We start from the raw sequence: 23,911 nt of genomic DNA, 5'->3' as shown, positions 1-23,911 counted from the left end.
AAAATGAAAAATCTTCCTTGGTTTAAAGTTTCCCAGCACATCAAAGTTTAGTATCTTAGTAAAAACTTAGTAAAATAATCTTAAAAAGACATTTCAACCAATGGAAATATTATTTAAAAATAAGCACAAATCCTGGTGAAATACATATAACTGTCTGTCACAATTTTTTTAAAGGAACATACAGAGAAAATATTAACAGCCACAAATATTTATGATTCCTGAAAAAGAACATAACCCTAGTTTGTAGCCTTCCTCAGACACACGAGTTTTAAAATGAGGTATATATTATATTTGATCATCACAATATAAAACAGATGTTGAGACTCTGGAAAGAGTGCAGAAAAGATCAACAAAAAAGAGTAGAGGAGGTTAAAACATATGAAGAACAGTTGCTGGAATAGAGTATGTCTAGTTTAATGAAATGGACTGGAGATGACATGGTAGCAGTATTCCAATTATTGACTGGCAGCCACAAAGATGAGGGAGGAAACCTTTTTTCGAAACCATCAGAAGGTAAGATAAGAAATATTGTATGTAAACTAATCATGGAGAAAAACAGTCTTTAACTAACTTAACAGTGAGAACAATTAATTAGTGGAACAGCTTGCCTTCAGAAGTTGTGCTCTATCACTGCAAGTTTTTAAGAAGAGATTGGACAGCCGAATTGAGAGGGGGCTCCAAGAGCCCTTCCAACTCTGTTATTCAGTTATGTTATCAGACAGCAACACAAACAACATTCTTGCTATTAAAAAGGAAAATAATAATTCTGGATGAGATATATTGGATGGCATGTTGGATGGCACTTAGAGAATCTGTATTGACAAAATTTCCATCTGTCAAAGACCATATTGCTCGGATCTGCACATATACTATGGCAATACATTGTGACATTTTAATTTTAGGGGGGAAGAACTGGATGTTTATGAAGGGCACCACCAGCTAGAATAGGCAACTGTGATTTCATAACATTGCATACATAATAATTATGCAACAGGGTATATGAAAACACTTAGGAGTTTGTTTGCATTATGCACAATTTGGACTGCCATGAGGATTTTCCTAAAGGACAGCTTTTCTGCAGCATTTATTAAAAGATAAATATTTATTTACTGGAAGGAACAAAAATTATTCTTTCAAGAGTTAGTCATGCTTTAATTGCTCATAGTGTCTAATGAAGTAAAAGAATGGATTGATGAGTTTGTATGGGATAAATTACTACAATTGCTAGACGCAATTGCAATTTACAGTACGTTCAAAGTCTCTTGGAAATAGCTTTAATTAATGGTTTGGGTCTAATTATTTGTTCTTGTGGTCTAAAATTGCATCTCAGGTGAAAAATAATTGGTTAAAAGTATAAATCTGGTTAATGTTCTTCATTATAATTAGTTATGGGAATTCATATTTGAAGAACAAATGCAGTTACTTAAGCAAGATAATTTTTGTATGCTTGGGTCAGTTTAGCGCTATCTAATTCAGCTCCATGTTCTCCTTTATCATGTTATCAAGGGCCATGTGTAAATTAGTAAAATATGGGGGAAATCCATTTTGAATTGCATTCAGAAATCTCAGAAAAGATGCTTTTTTCACAAAAAAGAATCTTGAGAAGCAATAAGTACATTCATTTCAAGTTTTTTTAAAATGAATGTAAGTTTTAGGTCTTAAAGAAAAAAAAATACCTAGGTATGATTTTCTCTTTCTTCAGACTTAGGAATTGTGTTAATCATTGTGCATTTTTTTTTTGATACTCTAGACCATTTCACATCAAAGTTAATATATCTATAACATTTTGTCTGGCCTTAACTAACTTGATCTTTGACTGAATAGAATGAATTTTATTTTTAAAGAGAAGTGTAAATTTTAATATGGTAGTTTGTCTTATTCATATGTTGATCCACCTTTCACATTTTTGGGACAGCCTTATTATAACCACATACCATAGAATTGACCATTCCTAGTTCTCATTATGATTTAAAACTGCTTTTCATGAAGAGGGGAAAAAGTATCATTCACAATGGCAAGACTTGGTAATAAGATTAAATATTCAAATATTATGCAATGTGTATTGCTCTTGTTATTGAACATGCAAATCTGATGTCATATTTGGAATAATTTTCCTCTCTTCCAAGCTTTAAAACAGAGATGTTAATTTAAAATAGTAATCAACTAAAAGGGAAAGTTATGAGAGCAACTGTAAATCAATAAGACAATGAGCTAAGATCCAGGCTTTGCTCAACAGGCAGGGCAGGAGAAACAATTGGAAAAATTCTAATAATTCAAGAATTTCTAATGAGTTAATGGAGAAAAATGAGAGAGCTGTAATAGGAATAATATAGGGTCTCCTGCTTGAGTCAGAGATTAGACTAGAAGTATATGTAACTTTCTATGTAATTCTCAGAGTATTCCAATGACTGTTGTGTTTCTAGAGGGCAAATCAAATAGAAATTCTTTTTCCAGTCACAATTTCATGTAAGAATGTGTACTTTTTTTAAAAAAAAGGTGTACATCTATTAAAGCTGAATACAAAATATACTGAATACAATATATACTGAAAATAAAGAGAAAATTTGGTTTATAATTTTAGAAAGTTACTGATAATGAAATACATACTTATAAAAATGAATTTATTTTTTTTATAAATAAATATAAATAAATTTGGATCTTTAAGGAAACAAACTGCAGCAACATTTGGAATGCAAGCTAATGGAAACACAACAGAAAGGAATAGTATGTAATATATCGGGAAAGAGATAACTGGTTGGGTATTGGCTGGTACATAAGACCACTTTAAACAGCAGTGTTAAGTTGTGAACTATGAGCTCTAGTTGTAATTCTTTTCTTTGTTTCTTTCATAGAGTTACAGAGCAGTTCTTGTGGAAATCCTGGAATTCCATCCAAAGGTATTTTATCTGGAACACGATTTGATGTTGGTGACAAAATTCGATATAATTGCGTGACGGGCTATATATTGGATGGTCATCCCCAACTTACCTGTATAGCCAGTTCAGTAAATACAGCATCCTGGGACTTTCCAGTTCCTATCTGTAGAGGTAAGTTGAACATCCAATAAAAATTGACATTCACTATAAAAAGACTGGTATTAAATGTTTAAAAGTTTAATTTGTGAAACTTTGTATTAGAACTAGGAGGGTGGGCTTTATGATACTGGGTATTTATTAAAAATGAGGCTGCTGATATGACTGTAATGTTTGACTTATAACCTGGATGACAAATAATATAAAGGTGAATCAAGCTAAATACGTTATTTGCAAAGTCCTAATTTTTAAGGAAGTGATAGTTCTTTCCATTCTGGAAGGGAATACTATCTTCCAAAAGGAGCTCTAATATTAAGCCTACCTAAAAGATTTGGATTCAGGTAATCTGAAATATGTTTTTCTGGATGATTCTTCTCTCTGTAGTTTAAAGTCGTTTGGGGAGATTCAGTGCAACGATCTTGTTTAGCAATAGCTCAGAAATAAAAGTCTTCGGTATTTGTAGTGGTTTCTAAAAGGTACAAATTAAAAAAGTAACTTTTAGTCGGGCATTTAGTTAGATGACATTTGCCTGAGAGTAAGCCACACTACATGCAAAGGAGTTATTTCTAAGTTGACACACATTAGATTTTATGGATAACCATTTCTAGACCATTAGATCGAGTACAGATATGCTAGATCATTAATTATGCAAAACATAAACTGGAAACTAAATTGCAAAAGAAGATGTAATATGGGGAAAGAAGAAGACATACCATTGGGAGGTATAATGCTAAAAAGAAAAACCCACCCTAATATGAACTCATAGAGGAAGTGAGTTGAAAAATATTTATTTATTTATTTGATTTGTCAATCGCTTGCAAGATAATAGGTATAAACATAAACATAATTATGAATATATGAAATGGATACATATAAGAAAAATAAAAAGAAACAATAGGACAGGGATGGTAGGCACATTGGTGCGCTTATGCAATGCCCCCTACAGACCTCTTAGGAAAGGGGTGAGGTCAATAGTAGACAGTCTAAGGTTAAAGTTTTTGGGGTTTGGGGAAGAAACAATATTTATTAGGAAATTCTGAGTTACGTAGCCACTGTATGTAAATATTATGTAACTCTTCCTATTAAGTCTTATGGTTGTTCTTGTTGCTTTTGAAATTATGTTCTGCATTGGTTTTCCTAGGAAGACAATAGAGCTTAAATAATGCATAGAGAAAGCTTTGGCTACAAGCAGTCTATTTATCTTATTTTAAATACTGGTGAAATAGTGGTTGCCCTTGAAGTGTCTTCTTACAGCCAACAATTTATTGTGCAATTCCAATTTCCCTTTGCATGGCAACCTGTAGAAAAAAACAGTTCATCTTCAGAGCATCCAAGTGAAGCAGTGAAAGCAACTGCTACAGACTTATGTATAAAATAAAGTTTAGTTCAAAGTACTACAGAGTTTTGTTTGAAGTACAATTACAAATGTTTCTCCCCCAGTATTTGGTGTTCTTTTTTTTTACTGGGGAATTGATTTTATTGAACAAAGGGGGAGACAAAAGGGACAGTAAGAATTTGCACTGATGGAGATCTGATGAAAGGAAGCTGGAGTCTAAAAATTGTTCTCATTGCCTGGTCACAGAGAAAATTTACTGTATTAATATTTCCTGCTTACATTTATGTGCAATAAAAGAAAAGATGTTATATGAGGCTTTCAAACATGGAGTGTTTTAACAATAGCAATTGACTTTGAGGACAAATTTAACATTGCGGTCCTATTGCAGCCAATTAGTGGAGCAAGGAAGAATATTCTGACATCCAGAGAGAGAATCCCAGTACACTGTCCAGCTAATAAATTACAATAATGATACGAATAAATAATTACTGTTCTTTTGGTTCACCCAAAATTTACTGTCTGAAGTGGTTTCCTCATTTTCTCCAGGTTCTGAATCTTCCATGTTTTGCGAAGACAATCTTTGGTCTTTGCACCACACACAGTGTAAAAAGTGGATCTATCTGACCTGATTTAAATTTGTCTTCAATATTGTACATAAAAAGATGAAATAATAGTATATTAATATTGCGATTATGTGGAGATGTTTGCTATGCGGCTGGTAGCTATTTGTATTGCAATAATAGATTTAAATAAAATATTTTGGAGTGAGTTTGCTGCAGGGGTACAATTCAACCAGTGTAACAATATTACACTGGTTCGGTGAGTGTGTGCTTTGCTTTGCATGCACCCAGGGCATTTGCTACTGATCTTCTCCAGCAATCTCTCTGTGTTAATCAGCTGATGCGTGGCAATCTGTTGTGCTGTGCGAATCAGCTGAGCTTGAAAACCAGGATATAAAGCATTGACTAGAGCCGGAGCCGGCAGATGGGTCCAACAGCTAATCGATGGAGTGAACCTGTTCATCTAAACTTGGCTGAATCGGTAGAATCCCACCCCTGGTCTGCTGAGTACATCCGTGAGGGCTGAGAAAACATGTTTATCCCAACAGTATCATGAGGAGTCAAATTCTGTTTCAGATCTACATACTGTAAATACTCCTTATCATTATACAACTAAAAATGGAAAAATGCTATACCATTCGATAGAAGGGAACATTTATAACTCAAGGTTGAACCGTGGAGTCTTTGGTGCTTTCTGAACTTAGTTGTTTTCTTGCAAATGTTTCATTATCCAACTAGGTAACATTGTCAGTGCTGGAAGGAAGTGAAGTTGTGTATATCATCCCAATTTTATTCCAAGGATCATGTTGAACTTGAAGGTTATTTGGGTGCTATGTGTGTGTACATTCAGGACATTGTTTTAGTGATTTAAATGACAGAACTTTGGAAACATTTAATTATCCTAAATTCAATTATTATCAGACATAAACTTTTTTGTGAACTTAAGGGATCGACTTGAGAGCCTACCAGTTTCAGCAGTGCATTCCACTACCTGAATATACATGTTTATTATAGATACTGAATTCCTCTTCCTATTAAAGTGTCTGTAAAGAAAGCAAAACCTTGAATCATAGATGCATAAAATTTCAGAAGTCAACTTTCTTTTTTCTTTTCCTAATATTTTTCTGAAACTGCACTTTCTGGAAAGGTAGGCACAATCCAACCAATTCATTTAAACCCTAATATAATGCTGTAAACATAAAACCTTAATTTAAGTCTATGAGATATCCATTTGGTATGTTCCTGTCTAGTCCAGTTTGATGGATTCTGCTTTCCTACTGAAACTTATTATTTATTTGTCATGTGTTGTGACTAACATGGAAGCGATGAGTTCCATTCCAGAAATATGAAACAAATTGCAGATGTGAGAATGGGGATTATTCCTGAACTACATTTACACTGTCTTCTGGCATTAGCAGAAAAAGCAACATTACTGGGAAACATTCCAGTTTTTTTATCCCCTTTCCTGCAGAGACCAAACAGAAGCTTCAATTTTGCTTATCATACTGTTCATTGAGGAATGGGGTTCTGAATCTCAGTGTACTTTCCAACACTGAAATGTCTGTTGCATTTTGAGCATTCTGTGCCTCTTTGAAGCATCCAAGATTCAGAGATTAAAAACATTTGCTGCCATAAACCCTCCCTGGACAAACAGTCTATTGCAGATACTTGACAGACATTTTTAAAAATAAGTTTGGGGAATTTGCTGTGTGTGTCAGCATTCATGTAGAATATCTGGTCAATCAGTGGGACAAAAAAAAAACAAACCTTAGTTGGTTCGTACTATTATTCTTAAGTGCCTTCTTCTTCCCTGTAGTAGAGCTCAAACTGTTTATGAGAAAACTGAGAACAACAGAAGATAAGTAGAGGATTGGAGTGTGCATGGAGAACTTTTGCAATGAATCAGATTGAACACAGAGTGGGTCCTTTGTCAGATCCATTTGAAGTCCCACTAAAAAGCAGTAAATGCAGCTAGGTTTGTGCAGAATGAACCAATGATTTTCCATACTGTGTGACATCTGTTCCATATGCAATGCTGTGGGAATATAGCTGGAACAATTCTAAGCTTGCTATCAACAATTTTTATCATCCTTTACAGACAAGGTCAATTGGATTCAATTATTTCTGGATACCACTGTTGGATCAGATCATAGAGAGATGACCTTGACAAGTGCTTGACAGGTTCCTAGGCTATTATTTTTAGGTTTTAGGTCTCAAAGACAATAGAAAAGGTATGTCAAGAAACGACACTATCAGTGACTTAGGTTACTCTTTCCCTTTCTGACTCCGAGGGACAGGAGGAACAGCTGACAGGGAGTGCAAGTGTGGCTCTGGAGGTTGTGGAGGAGGCTGGGGAAGGTCAGAGGCTGGCTGGGCAGTCAGAGGAAGACCCAGGCCCATCCCCTCTTCATCCTAGGGCACGCAGGAAGGAATGGAGAAGGGAACAACGTGGCTTACGGGAGAGAAAGCGGCCATGATCCCTCTCATTGGCTGAAGCTGGGGGGAATCGTATAAAGGAGGGACGTTTAAAATACAGAGTTGTTAGAAGCAAAGCATATTTTATTTCTGGCTGAGGTTTATCTTGGTTGGCATTCTTCCAATGGACTGTGCCTTGTTATCTTCTTGAAGTTTGTAATTAATTATCCTGGTCTGTCATGGAATTCCTTCAGTGCGGTTTGTTTTGGTTTTTCATTTCTTCGTTATCTGTTCTTTGAGCTTGGACTGTATTTCTTTCTTTTGGAGACTATTTTAGAAAGAGTTTAATCTCCAACTGTGAACAATTGAACAGTGAGGCCAAATTGGAGGCATTAAAGGAAATTTATTTACATTTGGGAATTTATTATGTGTGTGCTGCTTCCCGGGTCATCACACTACCTTGGGATAAAAACACAAGTGAAACAGATCACTAGTGCTTTCTTGAGTTTAAATTGTGTTTCTTCCTGCAGATTTTTCAAATTGTAAATCAGTTTCAGATATAGGTAGTCCTTGACTTATGACCACAATGGAGCCCAAATTCATATTGCTGAGTGATAAATTTGTTATGTGAGTTTTGCCCCATTTTATGACTTTTCTTGCCCCATTTCTTAAGTGAATCATTGCAGTTGTTAAATTAGCAATGGGTTGGAAAGTGTATCTGGCTTCCCCATTGACTTTGCTTGTCAGAAGGTCACAAAAAGTTGATCACATGACACCAGAACACCGCAACCATCATAAATATGAACCAGTTGTCAAGCATCCAAATTTTCATCATGGGACCACGGGGATGCTGCAGTGGTCATAAGTATGAAAATGGTCATAAACCACTTTTTTCGGTGCTTTTGTAACTTCAAACAGTCACTAAATGAACTATGGTAAAATAATAGTCTCCTAAAAGACTATTATGCCCTACATTTTAAAATCTCAAACACTAAGTATGTACCAATCAGAGGTGGTATTCAGCAGGTTCTGACCAGTTCTGGAGAACCGGTAGTGGAAATTTTGAGTAGTTCAGAGAACCGGCAAATACTACCTCTGACTCGAGATTTTACAATATCCTTCCCCTTCCATGCCCACCAAGCCATGCCCATAGAACCAGTACTAAAAAAAAAATCGAATCCCGCCACTGGTACCAATGAAAAATGAAATCATACAATGACAATTCAGTTTCATAAAATGTTAATAAAATATACCAATTCATTTAAAATTGCTTGGATTTTCTTTTTAGAAACTGAACATATGAGGTACGAATTCAAACCATATATAATAAAATCCAGTTTAATGTCAGTACAACTTCCTGCCATACAAGATTCAGAGATAGTTACTCCAGAATATTTCATCTAGATGCACAGTTTTAGGCCTAATTACAGTCTCTTAAACTAATCTAGTTATCAAACCACTAGTAAATCTGTATTTCAGGACTACTGTCCTGAAATACAGGGCAGGATGGGGAATGATAATGAACATAATGACAAATAAGCTATCACTGTATATTATTACTGTCTATATTCAAAGCCATATGTTAAGTCACCATTAATAGGTGATACGTCATTTACAGTTAATACAGATATTATGCTGATACAGATATACACATTCAGCATCTTCTAGAATTGCCAATCTCCATTTAAATTATTGTAGTCTAGACTCATGAGAAATGCATTCAAAGACAGTCCTTGTTTAACAACTGCCTCATTTAACAAACATTTGCAGTTGTGATGATGACAAAAAAGTAAGCTTATAACATGTTCCTGCATTTATGACCTTTGCAGGTCTGTAAGGAAAGAAAAATCTGAAATAAGAGCATCAGCAGAATTGTGGTTTCACTTAACAATTGTGTTGCATAACAACTGAGTAGCTAATCTCAATTGTGGTTACTAAATGAGTACTATCTGTACAGACAGCCAAAGTTTAAATGGAGTTAGGGCAATTTTGATTTATTGTGTTATGAAGTGTCAATTACTGTGTGCATAGCCCATGACCAGTTTTTAAATTAATTTCCCCCTCTGCTGACATATTAATTTTGATTGGGTCATTTTAAATGATGAAATCTGACAATAGTCTCATCCCATCATCTTCTACTTTTCATATGGGGAAGGAATTGAAGACTGCCACATACTGAGGATTGGTGAGAATGATTCACCAAAGGCTAATAAATAAGGTCATGGTTAAATATAATATAGTCATTCTGTAAAGGTTATATTAATTAGGAGGTTTGATAATCAGAGATAATATCTGTTATATTTTTGAAAGGTTGTTCTATTTATAGGTAAAAGTCACAACTATCTTATACCACGTTGCCTCTTTCAGAGATGTGGTTTAACTGTTGCATATTGAAAGGAACTATTTTTATTTCATTTTATTGCTTTGATATGAAAGGCAAAAATTATGTGTGTGTGTGTGTGTGTGTGTGTGTATGTATGTATGTATGTATGTATGTATGTATGTATGTATGTATGTATGTATGTATATGTTGTGGCTCCAATTCCCGAGCCTGTGCTGTTAGAGGAAGGGGACTTGGAAGATGAGGAGGAGGAACTGGGATTGCCTTCCTCCCCAGGACCTTCCTCTCGGGGAATGCCTTCCTCCCTGATAATGCCTCAGGTTTCATCAGACAACTGAGAGGAACAGCCTGAGATTAATCAGGAGGAAGGCATATCGGAGCAGCCCCTGACAGGGAGTCAAAAGGAAGAATGTTGGCTTGATCCTAGGCAGCGTTGTAGGGAGAAACGTGAGCAGCAACGTAGGAGGCGTGGGAGGGTCAGAGAGTGAGCTGAGTCATTGAGCCACACCACACAGAGGATAAAAGTGGCTGTATCTTAAATCATCTTTTACCTAAGATGGACCACCAGCAGCAGTTTCAACAACAGCTGCAAGATGAAAATCAAACTCTACAACAGCAAGTGGCTCAATTAACAGCCCAATTTGCTTTGCTGCAGGCTCATGCAGCTTCTCCTCCCCCTCCTCGTCAGAAATGGCCTGTGTCTGTGCCAGATAAGTTTTCTGGGCAGCCTGAGATGTTCCCGGCTTTCATGGGACAGTGCCAGTTATTTATGGCTATGAGGCCAGAGGATTTCCCAGATGTCCAGGCTTGGGTGGGGTTTGTGATAAGCCTCCTTTCTGGCTCGGACGCCAGATGGGCCACACCTTTGTTGCTCAAGAACAGCCCATTATTAAGTGATTACCAGGGTTTTGGGCAACACATGCGACACATATATGAAAACCCCATATGAGTGCAGATGGCAGCCAGGCGTCATAAGGAACTTCGACAAGGGAAGCGCCCCTGCAAGAATTTATTTCTGAATTTTGGCTTTTATGCCTGGACTCCAACTGGAATGACGCAGAGTTAATGGAAGCCTTCCAGGATGGCCTGTCAGATGAGCTGCAGGACGAGTTAGTTCGAGAGGAACTGGCCCCAACCCTCAACGCTCTGGTGGTGCAGTGCTTGTGTATCGGCGCACGTCTCCAATGGCAAAAGAACCATTGCACCGTCCAGGAGCAGCCATCTGCATCTGTACTGCAGCGCCTTGTGCTAACAGCACCCTGGGTCACCCAAAGTGTCATGGACATGGCCGAGGAACCAATGGAGTTAGGAGTGGTCAGACCTCACCTGACAGCTCAGGAGCGAACGCGGAGACGCCAAGGAGGTTTGTGCTTGTATTGTGTGTGTGGGGGGGCAGGACATTTTGTTATTTCTTGTTCTCTAAAGCGAAGTGGGGCACTCAAGCCTGTGCCTGAATCTTGGCATGATCAGTTGGGAAACAAGGCAGGCCCCACCTGGGGGGAAACCCTAGGCTGGGCATGTATCAAACACCCACCTGAATTAGTGGAGGTTGACTCTGGGCCCCCTCGGCATCTGATTTTGGACACTCGGGTTTTCTTGGCTAACCAGTTGGAAGGAATTCCAGCAAATGCGCTGGTGGACTCGAGGGGCACGACTAACTTTATGGACCAGGCCTTTGCGGCCCATTTTGATGTCCCCTTGGTTCCGGTAGAACCTCCAATGAGGGTCGAGACTATTGATGGGTGGGAACTTATTGCGGGACCCATTAAATTCACCACCCAGCTTTTACGCCTAGTCATTGGAGAACATGAGGAGGCGATCTGCTTTTATGTCACCGCAGACTTCCATTTCCCATTAGTCCTCGGCATGGCTTGGCTTAGGATTCATGATCCTCAGGTGGCATGGTCATGGAACGCCATTTCTTTTCCGAGTCTGCAGTGCGTGGACCACTTCCGCCACACTTGTGCTGGCCAGGACATCACCGCCTCTGACGTCTCCATACCTCCTGAATTGACAGACTTCACGGATGTGTTCAGTGAGAAGGAGGCGGACCGGTTACCCTCACATCGGCCCTATGATTGCCCAGTGGACCTTCTGCCCAATGTACCACTGCCAAAGGGACGTTTGTACTCCATAGTCCGAGCCTGAGCTGGCTGCACTACAGGACTTTTTGGACAAAAACTTGGCCCGAGGGTTCATCTGGCCTTTGTCGTCCCCTCTCTCAGCCCCAGTCCTCTTTGTCAAGAAGAAGACAGGAGACTTACGCTTGTGCTGTAATTACTGCCGGCTAAATGCCATCATGGTGCAGAATAGCTACCCCTTGCCACTCATTCTGCAGTTGTTGGAGAGGTTGCGGGAGGCCACTATCTTCACCAATCTATCTTTGAGGGGCCTACAACCTGGTGCGGATGCGAGAGGGGGACAAATGGAAGACAACATTTGGCACCCGATACAGCCATTTTGAGTACACTGTGATGCCGTTTGGGTTGACCAATGCCCCCGCAGTCTTTCAGCACCTGATGAATGACATGTTTCGGGATATGTTAGATCGGTTCGTGATGGTGTACCTGGTTGATATTCTGATCTATTCCGGGTCCAGGGACAGCCACCTTCAACACATTTGTCTGGTCTTGCAATGCCTTCAGGAACACCAACTTTATGCGAAGCTGGAGAAATGTTCTTCTTCTAGACTTCCATTGAGTTCCTTGGGCACATCATTTCTCCCAAAGGCATCTCCATGGACCTGTGTAAGGTGGAGGCCTTATGTAGTTGGGAGCCCCCTCGTGGCGTGAAGGATGTTCAATGCCTATTGGGGTTCGCTAACTATTACCAGACCTTCATCCCAGGTTTTGCCAAGCTGATGGGTCCAATAACCCTGCTCCTTCGAAAGAAGATCCCGTTCCAGTGGGGCCCCCCTGCAGCAACAGGCTTTTGAGGCCCTCAAGAATGCTTTGGTCACAGAACCCATCCTGAGGCATCCTGATCCTCATCGTCCTTTTGTGGTGGAGACGGATGCGTCCAACGTGGCTATTGGGGCAGTGCTGTTGGAAGCCCCGGTGGATAGCGCCACTCTTTTTCCCTGCGCTTAGTTATGAATACATGGATACAATAGGAAAAATAAAAGAAATAAAAGAAAAAATAAAAGAAACAATAGGACAGGGACAGTAGGCACATTGGTGCACTTATGCACGCCCCCTACAGACCTCTTAGGAAGGGGGTGAGGTCAATAGTAGACAGTCTAAGGTTAAAGTTTTCGGGGTTTGGGGAAGAAACCACAGAGTCAGGTGGAGTATTCCAAATATTCAACATCTGTTGTTGAAGTCGTATTTTCTGCAGTCAAGTTGGTGCGGTTAACCTTGAGTTTGTATCTATTGTGTGCTCTTGTACTGTTATGATTGAAGCTGAAGTATTCATTTTCAGGTAGGACATTGCAATGTATGATTTTATATACTATATTTAGATCGGACCGGAGGTGGCATAGTTCTAGGTTTTCTAGGTCTAGAGTTTGAAGTCTGGTGGCATAAGGTATTCTGCAATGAGTAGAGGAGTGGAGAACTCTTTTTGTGAAATATTTCTGGACTTCTTCAATTGTATTAATATCAGATACATGATATGGGTTCCAGACTGATGAGTTGTATTCAAGTATAGGTCTAGCAAATGTTTTGTATGCTCTAGTTAGTAGTGTTATATTACCAGAGAAGAAGCTACGTAGGATTAGATTAAGCACTCTTAATGCCTTTTTGGCTATGTAGTTACAGTGGGCTCTAGCACTTAGATCATATGAGATGAGTACTCCAATGTCCTTGACAAAGCTTGGATTCTCAACAAGGTCTTGACTATTTAGTGTCCATGTTTCCCCCCTGCCAAGGGAGTCATAGACTGGATCCCACTTGACAAAAAGCATCCATGTAAGAGATATAAAACAAGATGGATTGACAATAAGTATCAATGAGTATTGTGGGCCCAATTGGCAAAAAAAAAGTGTTGGTTGGAAACATGTAGAAGATGCCTTTATTCTGCAATAGATAGACAATGGCTAAGATGATGATGGTGATATTTCAGTCAGGTACTGTCTCCTTAGTGCTAACATTTGATCCCATGATTGCATTTAGTTTTTAGTCTTTTCTTTTAAGCTGAGTAGAAATCTGTCACAGTTCATTAAAATAGTTGCATTCCAGTTTGCAAATGAAGGACAATTGTATTCTTACTAGGAGATCCTATTGTTAATATTCTCATCCATGGAGATATTTCTTTGAGGGTTATATCTGACCTCTAGATCTGCAAGCTGGAATCACTGGCCATGCATCTTATCCTGCCTTGTTTTAGATAGAAGACAGCAACTGGAAATTCATCATGCTTCTCATCAGCTCTTATATTTCAATATAATTCTTAGGTTTCAAATAACTCAAAGGATTTGTAGTCTGGTGTGGTTATTTATAAGACGGTAATGATGCAAAAGGTTACCTGGCTGAGTTTAATCAGCCTTTGATTCAGGTTTTGTTCAAGAATTTAATATAGTACAAGGAACATAGTCCAACTTTTGATAAATACCAATATTGTTACACTTTGGGTTATTTCCAAATGTTACCAACCCAAAAGAAGATCTGCATTGAAATTCTTTTCTTTTTACTCACAAGTTATCTTTAAAAATCCTACCCAAATTACTTTGTTTCCAAGTTTCTATCAATACAAGTTGAGAAACATTTTCTTTATTGAGGTATAATTTCCTGGCAATGTATTATTTAATATCTGGGGATTAATTTATTTTTCATGAAACTATGTATGTGTGCACACACACATACAAAGACTATTTACTTGCTCTTTATGTGACTGGCATGTTAAAACTATAATAAAATGAGTTTAAATTAGTCAACGATAAAAAACTATATTCTCCTTATTGCTTTTCTTATTCAAGAAATGTATATAATTGTCAGGCACAATCTTCCCATGTGAAGGTTCCATTAAACTGTAATACTGCTAAAAGCCTACGCACAGGAATCTGCTCAACTAATGGTCAGCATCTGCTCAGAGTTAGAGTCAATTACACTCAAATGGGGTTGGACTTAGTTTGCTTGTAGCTATGTAGGGATTCACTGATTATTTTCGGTCATTTCTTTCTCCCAATGTAAGAATAGATTATGTTCAGTGGTGACATTGGCAGTCTCTTATCTGAAGATCTAATTGGCATATCCATGATTTTTCAAGAGATTTGAGGCATATCTAGAAAACCTTTCAGAGGTATGTAAATATTATAGGGGGAACTTCCAATGTGTGAAAACAGCTCACCTAGATATTAGATATTGCTGTTAGATATTACCCAATTATTTTTTAACTATATTTCCAGTAATATTTAAGAATTAGGGCACTGAATGTGGAATGCAGTAATTATAACCTTTGATTGAACATTAACTATTCATTTCCTATAGAAGCTTTTTTGACTCAACAAGACCTTTTATTCTTGTATGAAATTATCTATCATCTGTCTGTCCATCCATTTATCCTCTGTTCTCTATCAACAATCTAGACATATACAGTATGTCTTACAATCCTTTTTCTTTCTCCTAATCCATTGGTGATAGAATATTCCTTAATAACTCTATTAGACTTGATAAGCATGCATTTTTAAAAAATCTTTAATGTCAACTTTTCTTTAAAGAATTCCAATTGATTCTAGATTCCTTTAAGCTTAACAAGGTCAAAAGGGTGTAAATTACATTTGCAAGTTTGAATTTTAATGTATTTCAGTCATTAGAATTGGATGATAATAAGAGATAATTTGAAATCTGTGAGGTCAGGCCCCCTTTCCCCTCTCATTTTTGAAATTTTTCTGTTCTGAGCTTTCTGTTGCTATAACTATACATATTAGTTTGAGTTCATTTTTAATATTTTAATGCTTTTTAGTACTTGAATATTTCTGACCTCATGATTCTGATCCATTTTAGTAAATCCTACATTGTAATGCAAAATCTAACCATTTGATAATTTTCCCTAATTATGTTCAATTATATCCCTCTGTCCTTCCATTAGAAATAACAGCAGGATTATGTACATTAGTTGGCTGATCACCAAGGGAAGCAAAGCATTTATCTTAATTTCACAAGAAGAAGGCAGCATGAAGGTTAGCTGCCACTTCCCATTTTGGCCCACGTCCATCTGGAGCTGACTTTCAAAATAATCTGGTCCATCAGAAGTGTTTGTCCTTAGTTTGCCATATGTCAGCTTAGTTCCATTTAACTTTCCATCTTCTCATGCACTCTTTCTCAGAACATAAACAGTATTGTCAAGGTAAATAACGCCTGTCAAATCTCTCTCTTTGGAAAGTTTTTGCTCGGGAGTAAAAGTCATCTAGTGTTGGTCTATTGATTGAAGGTTTTGCTAATGGAACTGAAAGTGGAATCATTATATTTGTCTTTTGCTTTCCTCTCTAAATTTGTCTAGAGAGGAATCATTGAAATATGATTTGGAAGAAGCTCAGGGAGTTGTCAGGAGAATAAAATTTCCATTAAGCAAGAAAATTAAACAAGGTGGATGGATTCAGTTACAGTAGAGATGAATGCACCACTGGAAGACTTGAAAAGTAAAGTTAGGAACAGGTAGTTATGGGGAAAATCGATTTATGTAGTTGTTAAGAGTCAACACTGACTTCCGGGCATATAACCAACCAACATAATAAAAAGGAAATTAGGTTTGGTTGCATTTTATTTCCACTATCTTGATCTGGCCTTAATTCCAAGTGATTAGGTAAAAGTACAAAGAAAATTGGGGAGAGCTAACACAGATCTGTTTTTCTCATTGGATGAGTTAAATGTAATGTGATTTGAGGTGGTGAAAAAAATTAGACCAAGAACAGCAATTAGACCAGAAAATAATCCAGTATAGGCAAGAAACAAAGACAGCAAAAATATTCTGTGAAATATTCTGTGGAAGGGTATCTTCACCATTGGCTTTAATGAGTTGGGGCTGATGAAAAATGGAACCACACAATATGAGAAGGGCTGAAACTTCCCTGCTATCGCTTTAATACAGATAGACTTTGACAGAGGAACACAGTGGGATCAGAACTCCTGTTGTTAAGTGGTGTGGTCGTTAAGTGAATCATGCCCAAATTTGCAACCTTTTCTGACATAGTTGTTAAGCAAATCAGATGGCTGTCTACAGAGATTCTCAGCCATCCAGGTCGTGGTTGTCCCAAAGGTGCTTTTTTCAAGAGGCAACTGGACTTTTTGGTTGTTGTTGTTGTTGTTTTTTTGAAGATGTCATCAAAGAAAAAGCAGAAAGTCCAGTTACCTCTTGAAAAAAGCACCTTTGGGACAAATCAGGTGGCTGTTAAGCAAACCTGGCTTCTCCCATTGTTTTTTGCTTTTTGGACACCTACCCAAAAGGTCATGAATGACAATCATGTGGCCCTGAGATGCAGCAACTGTCATAAATACATGTCAATTGCCAAGCACTTGAATTTTGAGCTTGTCACCATGGGGGGATGCTACTGGGGTGGGATTCTACCGATTCGGACTGGTTCAGGTGAACCCCTTGCTCTGAAGATCAGCTGGCAGTGAACTGGTTTGCTGCGATGAGCGCGAAGGGCATGATAACCCAACCAGTCTTTATACCAGTGGAATCCCATCCCTGGATGTTATAGTGACCATAAGCGCAATGACCAGTTGTAAGTCACTTTTTCCAGCACCGTTATAAATTCAAATAATCCTTAAATGAATGGCTGTAAGTGAAGTACTCCCGTAACACACATTCCATGGTAGGAACATGTTATCTGTTTAGACTATTTGGACCAACTATCCAGTGAGTTTTGATTCACTTTCCCACATGCTAAATGGGATCTATTGCAAAATAAAGATGGTCAGCCTAAGATTTCCTGATGCCTGAGAACTGGCCACAAAGCAAAAAAGGTTCTGATCCCAGTGGTATTGCTTTGGATTCTTCTCATCTGACAGAATTGTTTTGTAAGCTATCAGAAATGTTCTATAGGCAAGGGATGAATCTTATCTCAACACAGGTAACCTGCAAATGATTTTTTTTTACTGTGTCTTTTTTTACAGGGTGATCCAGACAAGAAGGACTGTATTTTTTATTGATCTATAACTCACACTAATCTATAAGAGATATTGGCTGAAGTGTAGAGTGTAAATACATTAAGTAATAAATAATAGAATGGTGGGGGAAAGGAGAGATTAGTTCCAACTAGCAATCTGTATCAATTTAAGGTATTCTAGAACTGGACTGGTTCCTCCAAGTACAATTTGTGCCAATTTAAGATATTTTGCACTGTAAGAAATAATAGTATTTTGTCCTTTTCTTTCTAAGTTTTCCAAACTGAGTATCTGGAATAGCTATCTCTCTCACATATATAAATATAGGCAAATGTATGTATCCCAAGATAATGTTGCAGGATCCAATCTGACTTGGTCACTGGAACCAGAGTTTTAGTCTTCCGTGCTTTTGGACTCGTGCTAGAACCTATCTTCAGGGAACTTTTTTCTCTCCAGATTGTGTCCACAGAACAAGAAGTTACCTGAGGATGGGCTTCAGCACAAGTCTGAAAACTTGGAATTCTAGTCCCGATGACCAACTCAGATTGGATACAGTCCCTTCTCTCTCTCTCTCCCCTCCCCCTTCCTCTTCCGCTCTCTTCCCATCCCTTCCCATCCATTCCCCTAGTTGTTCATGCTAAATTATAAGAAGAAAAATTCTAATTCATGTAGATCCAAAGTCACATTATCTTCAATGCCATATGAAAAATGGAAAGAAAATCTATTAACAATTATGACACCACACTAATGGTCTTTCAAATGACTGATAAAAGTTAAAGTCATATCTTTTGATGTTAGCTGTTCAAGAGTCAGGGGGGAAATCCATTTTTATAGCTCTGCTAGCCAAACGGCAGTGAGCTTACATCATTATTACTATTATTACATTTGTGACAGGATTTCCTTTCGAATATATTATCAAAAATAAGGCCAGGAGTCAGAGACAGCAATATTTATAGCCATGCTAGTAAGTGAGACACAATGAAAATAAGGTAATATCAGAAGGCAATGACAAAATAATTATAACAGAGTTGATTTTAGAGTAGAATACATTCTTGTACAGTCAAAACTTTGTTCTATTTGATCACAGACATTAAATAATGACATGCTAATGATAAACAGCTGGCATCTTAGCCAAAATAGTTATCTCTGCAGCTTTCAAAGATTTTATGTGCTGAGTTAACCTTTTAGTTCACAAAGAAAAAAAAATTTTTTTGCAACAGATGAAGACAAATGAAGCGATTAAAGTCACAGCTGCTTCCAGTAGGTAACAAAAGAGACAAATATTAACCTTCACAATTTTCACAATATACTGTCAAAGAATTTGTATGACTTTAATGTCACTTTAAAAAAGGGAACAAATTGAACATTAATGCTCCAGCATTAATTAATTAATTCAGACAGTCCATCCTTTAAACCTGACACACTATTTAGTAGTGATAATTATAACAATTATAATTCCTATTCAATCTAAAAGCTATTTCAACTGTGTCAAAGAAACAACAACATTGACAACAAAGGAATCATGAAAGAAGACACAAAACCACTGATATGTACTTCAGTTAGAAGGAGAAAGAAGACATTGATTCAGAGCTGACTTAGGCTAAATATTTTTTTGTTGTTTTCTTCCATCTTTGGGGGGAAAAAATCTGAAATTTGAAACTTCACACATCCTTTAATAATTGACAGGCAAGTGGTTTATATGTCAGTTCTTTCCAGCCTCTGATACAACAGCTTTTGATGAAGTCATTTGCCACTTAGATTCAAGATATGGCACTTGATTGTCAGTTCATCTTTCTAGCTTTCTCCACTCTTCATCTTTTGGGTGCCATTATGTTGAAGACGCTTCTGAATGTTCCATTTTTCTGAAAGACTTCAAGATAGTATTCATCAGAGCTACCAAAACTCTGATAACAGTAGTCTAGGTGCCAACATGCTAATGTTGTTGTTTTTATAATGAAAGCTGAACAATTGCATATCCTATGGAAATGGCAATTCCTTATACTTGAGCTCAGCTGACAATCAAAATAATGATTTTCTTTTGAAGGGTTTTTTGTAGACCCTGTGATCATTTTCATGAGCTTGAAAATCCTACCTGGTATGCATTTTAATATCACAATCGTTCAAATCATGTCTCAGTTCAAATTCTTAAGAGTAGAATATCTAAAATCAAATGTTGGCCTTTGCTACATGGCCTATATAGGATGCAATTCTCTGCACCCTTTTCCTAGGAGCAGACCTTCTATTTCTGAACATAAAATATAGACCTATATTCAGACAGCAAAATAGTAGTGGAGGGATCCATATTGCAGTTTTTTGTAAGAATGGGCATTTTGTAAGAATAGAAAAACATTTCAGATCCTCACTGGCAATTAATTAGCTTCTCAGGGACATCTGCAAGCATCTCTCAAGACTCCAAATTAATCCCAGTTCTATAGCGGATGGACTTTGGCATCATTGATATATAAAGCATATGTTCAACAAGCGAACTTCAGAAAACCAACTGTGAAAATATGTTATATATCAAAAGAAACATGTTATTCTCTGAAGCACACTTATTGACTGAGCAGACTTACCCTTTTTAAGGTCATTTGTTCATCTTCAGAGTGACCATGATTTTATTTATTTTTTTTGTTAAAAGGGAGGGAGGGATCAGCCATCAGGAAGTGACTAACACATTTTAATAGGAATGATACACCATGAATTGTTTAAATGTAGATTATGAATAATCCTTCAATTGATTACATTCATACCATGGTTAGGTTCACATAATGCACCAATCCTAAACATATATTCATTATACACAGAAAATGAACATAAATTCCACACCTTAGGATGAATTCCAATTTTCCTTCTGTAATTTGACAAACATTTTCAGGATGATTTGTGCACAGATGATTGCCACTTTTGTGTGGCATTTGTGCATAGAAGAGAATATCAATTTTGATTCATGCAATTAAAGCCCTTTCATATCATCTAGAGGGAATTCATTTCAATCCATTTTTCAAGGTACTAAAATAGATATGCAAACCTGGGGCACTGCAGTTTTCTGTAGTGTGCAGTTTGCATTTATTATTATAAAATTATTTTACTTGTGGGGAAAATGGAACAACTGCAAAAAAAAAAAGGACACCAAGTACCAATTTTCCATATTTCAGTTGCATCTGCAGAGTTTTTTTGTATTGACTACTCTGGCATGAAGAGCTGCAATAGTGTCAGGTCCCAAAGATAGATTTTCTAGAGGAGACAATAGAAAGAAAAAAAACTAGCTGCATGGAACAGACACTTCCCGAACACTTAATATTGGATTTTGACAAACTGTGGATAAATGCCATTCCTTAATGTTTGCAGTCCCGGCTGGGGAATTATGAACATTGGAGTTCAAACAACTTAGAGATGTTAAAGTTGAGATGTTAAACTTGATTTAGAGGATTATCACCTTAAACCAAGACAATATCATGATGCAAAATTTTGCATGCAGCAATTCTTGATTATGAAAATCCAACAGATTTCTTCTTTTTCCTTTTCCTTTTTTCTTTCTTTTAATTTTTTATGACACAGACTGCAGGATATGTAAATGATCTGTCAGTTCAAAATAATATGGGTTTGGTGTTTACTACCTAAATGGTAAGATCAATAGAGAAGCAAGTTGTTGGACATAATAGCATGGTTCTTTTCTGTTTAAATTTACAGGGACATGCCCAAAATGGGAAATAAGATGTGTTTCCAAGTCATAACAAGATTTTTGATATATATGTCATATCATTCTAAGGCTCAATCAATTCCACTTCATATGTCATACCATTTCAAGGCTGGATCAATTTATTTGTTCTGGGTTCAGACAAACCAGAATACTTAAATGTTGTAGATATTCTGCCATGGGAAATTGGAATTCAGGACAAATCTCTTGAGAAAAAAAAACTGTAGAACCACTAGATTTCATCAAAAAGTTACACACTTTGTTACTGCTCTTTACTGCCATATATTATTTTTCATGATTTTTGTACCCTTGACCTTATTCAACTTAGCTGTAGTTATTCTAATTAAAAAATATGAGGAAGCATGGGTGGCTCCATGGTTTTGGTCCATTATAACCAAACTCTCCTGATTATCTTTTGTTGATGTTGAGATCTCTTTATACAAATGGTGAGTCTGACAACTTCAAAGGCATTCTAAAAGCTGGAACAAAGGACATTGAAATGGTACGCATACTCTGTTATGCTGATTAAGTTATAATTGTGATGGTAATTTTGTACCATCACAATGTTTGCTCACCAAAACCTATATTCTGATGGGTTGCTTTGGTTCTATTTTTTTTTCCTGATTTAATTTGAAAAGCAAAGAGCAACTGTGTAGCAGACCAACAAAACTAAGAAGGATTAGTATGAGGAGGTTTTTTTACATTTACATTTTACACTTGAGTCTATCTGCTATCAGTAGCTTACCTTGCAGGGAGTTGGATAATTGAATGATAATGGAGAAGAAAAAAATAGTTCTCTTTTTCTCATACTGGCCTAAGCATCAGCATCTCTGTGGTCATATGGTTCAGAACATGGATAAACTGTCTGAACTAGTTTGGCCAGGCATTGGAGTCCAGCAATGTTATCATTGGTCAAATATGAAAAACAATAGAATATGGCTTTAGGCTTATGAAAGGGTTAGGGGATAAATGATAGATGCATTCAATGTAATTCTCACAGCATAAGGATGAGGGAAACCCCTATAATATCCTTTAATGTGAGCCACATTCATTAGTTCTGGTCTGAAAGTCCATCCAAGAAGCCATAAAGTTCAACGTGAGCTTTATTTAGTGGTGTGTCTAAGGACACTCATCCAGTGTGCATCTCTCATGGTGACAGATAAAGACCCATGACAATATGGTTTTCTCAAGTTACATGAATTATTGGCTTACAGAGTGTCTCAGCTGAGTTACAATTCATGGGGAAACATTTTGGGAGTAAGCAGAAATCTAAAAACATTAAGGGATTAACATTAAGTCTTCTTCCATTGGCAGTTCAAAGCAATCCAGCAAGGAAAAGTTTATTTTAACAATAAAGGGAACTACTTCCAAAAATTAAGTGTCCACAAGTATCAGTTGAGGCTTATCCAGCTTTATCTATAATGGAGAACAAACTATTATTTTGGATGTGAGTTGTCGGGTAAGAGATATATTGTTGGATAACCATTGCCAAGTGTGACTGACATTGATGTCACTTGCTCAAAACCCATGTTGACCCTTTCCTTTAACTTTTCATGACTAACTCAAGTCAGAATGGAGAATATTGTCATGCTGACCAACTAGCAGCATTTCTCTACTACATGGCAATGTGACAAATACAATACCACAAACTAGAGCATGTTGAATCAGGAACTGCTGCTGCTAGAAGAACATGTGCTGGATGATTCCAGCCCACTTTGGTTGTCTTCTACCTGGGCCATTTCTGTCCATGAGAATCAGTGAACTTCCGATAAGTAGTCTGACTAGTTCTCTGACTATCTTAGCTCTTCCAGCCATGCTTTATCAAGCCTCTTAAAAGCAGAATATCAAATATTTCCATTAATGTATGTACATGTATATCTAGCATGCAATAGTGTGACAATTCAGACCAAACAGAAGAACTCATTCCCTCAAATAAGCAAATGCACTATATTGGGATGGGTGAGAATGTCCCTTTAATTTTTATAGACATTTTGTAATCAATGAAGAAAACAATGGAAAAGGACAAGGAGGGGGAATCTCATTTTGTTTTACTAAAGCTACTACCATTTTAGTACAGTGAAACAAAACTGAGACTGAATTAGATTGGGTCTATGTAGCTAGGCCCAGAGAAAGGCAACTAGATATTTATCATTAGTCACCATCACAGTATTTATCCAATGGATGTTAGCCTTATTATGACCCGATATATGTTACGTTTTCTGTATATGTTGCTTCACTCCAGGATTCTACCCAATCATCTTATTCATCCAGGCCTTCTTAACTCTACTGGCCTAGATGTCTACAGAAATTCTCCAAGAAGGTTTCACACCCATTTTCACATTCAGGTGACCCTGAGGGCACAGATAAATCTCCAAGTGCCTCAACAACTCTCAGAAAGAGTGCTAAGGAATATAAATCCTTCCATCTTCCACCGTTCATTCAGAAGAAGCTTCTTGGATGAGAAGTGAAACATCTTCAAGGAAGA

At 37.2% G+C, this 23,911-nt stretch overlaps 1 protein-coding gene across 1 annotated transcript in view; it reads left to right on the top strand.

Moving 5' to 3' along the window:
- CSMD3 (CUB and Sushi multiple domains 3) overlaps positions 1 to 23,911 on the top strand; it is a 646,074-nt gene that overhangs the window by 199,130 nt on the left and 423,033 nt on the right. Inside the window, exon 4 of the mRNA XM_087931634.1 lies at positions 2,853 to 3,047. Within this exon, the coding sequence (XP_087787760.1) occupies positions 2,853 to 3,047 (195 nt within the window). The remainder of the gene's footprint in view (positions 1 to 2,852; positions 3,048 to 23,911) is intronic.

This window comes from Pseudonaja textilis, chromosome 3 (assembly GCF_049901715.1).
Source record: "Pseudonaja textilis isolate UNSWEBS1 chromosome 3, rPseTex1.2, whole genome shotgun sequence".
Taxonomy (NCBI): Eukaryota; Metazoa; Chordata; class Lepidosauria; order Squamata; family Elapidae; genus Pseudonaja; species Pseudonaja textilis.
The sequence above is the reverse complement of the archived record's forward strand: the minus strand, read 5'-3'. Positions and strand labels throughout refer to the sequence as shown.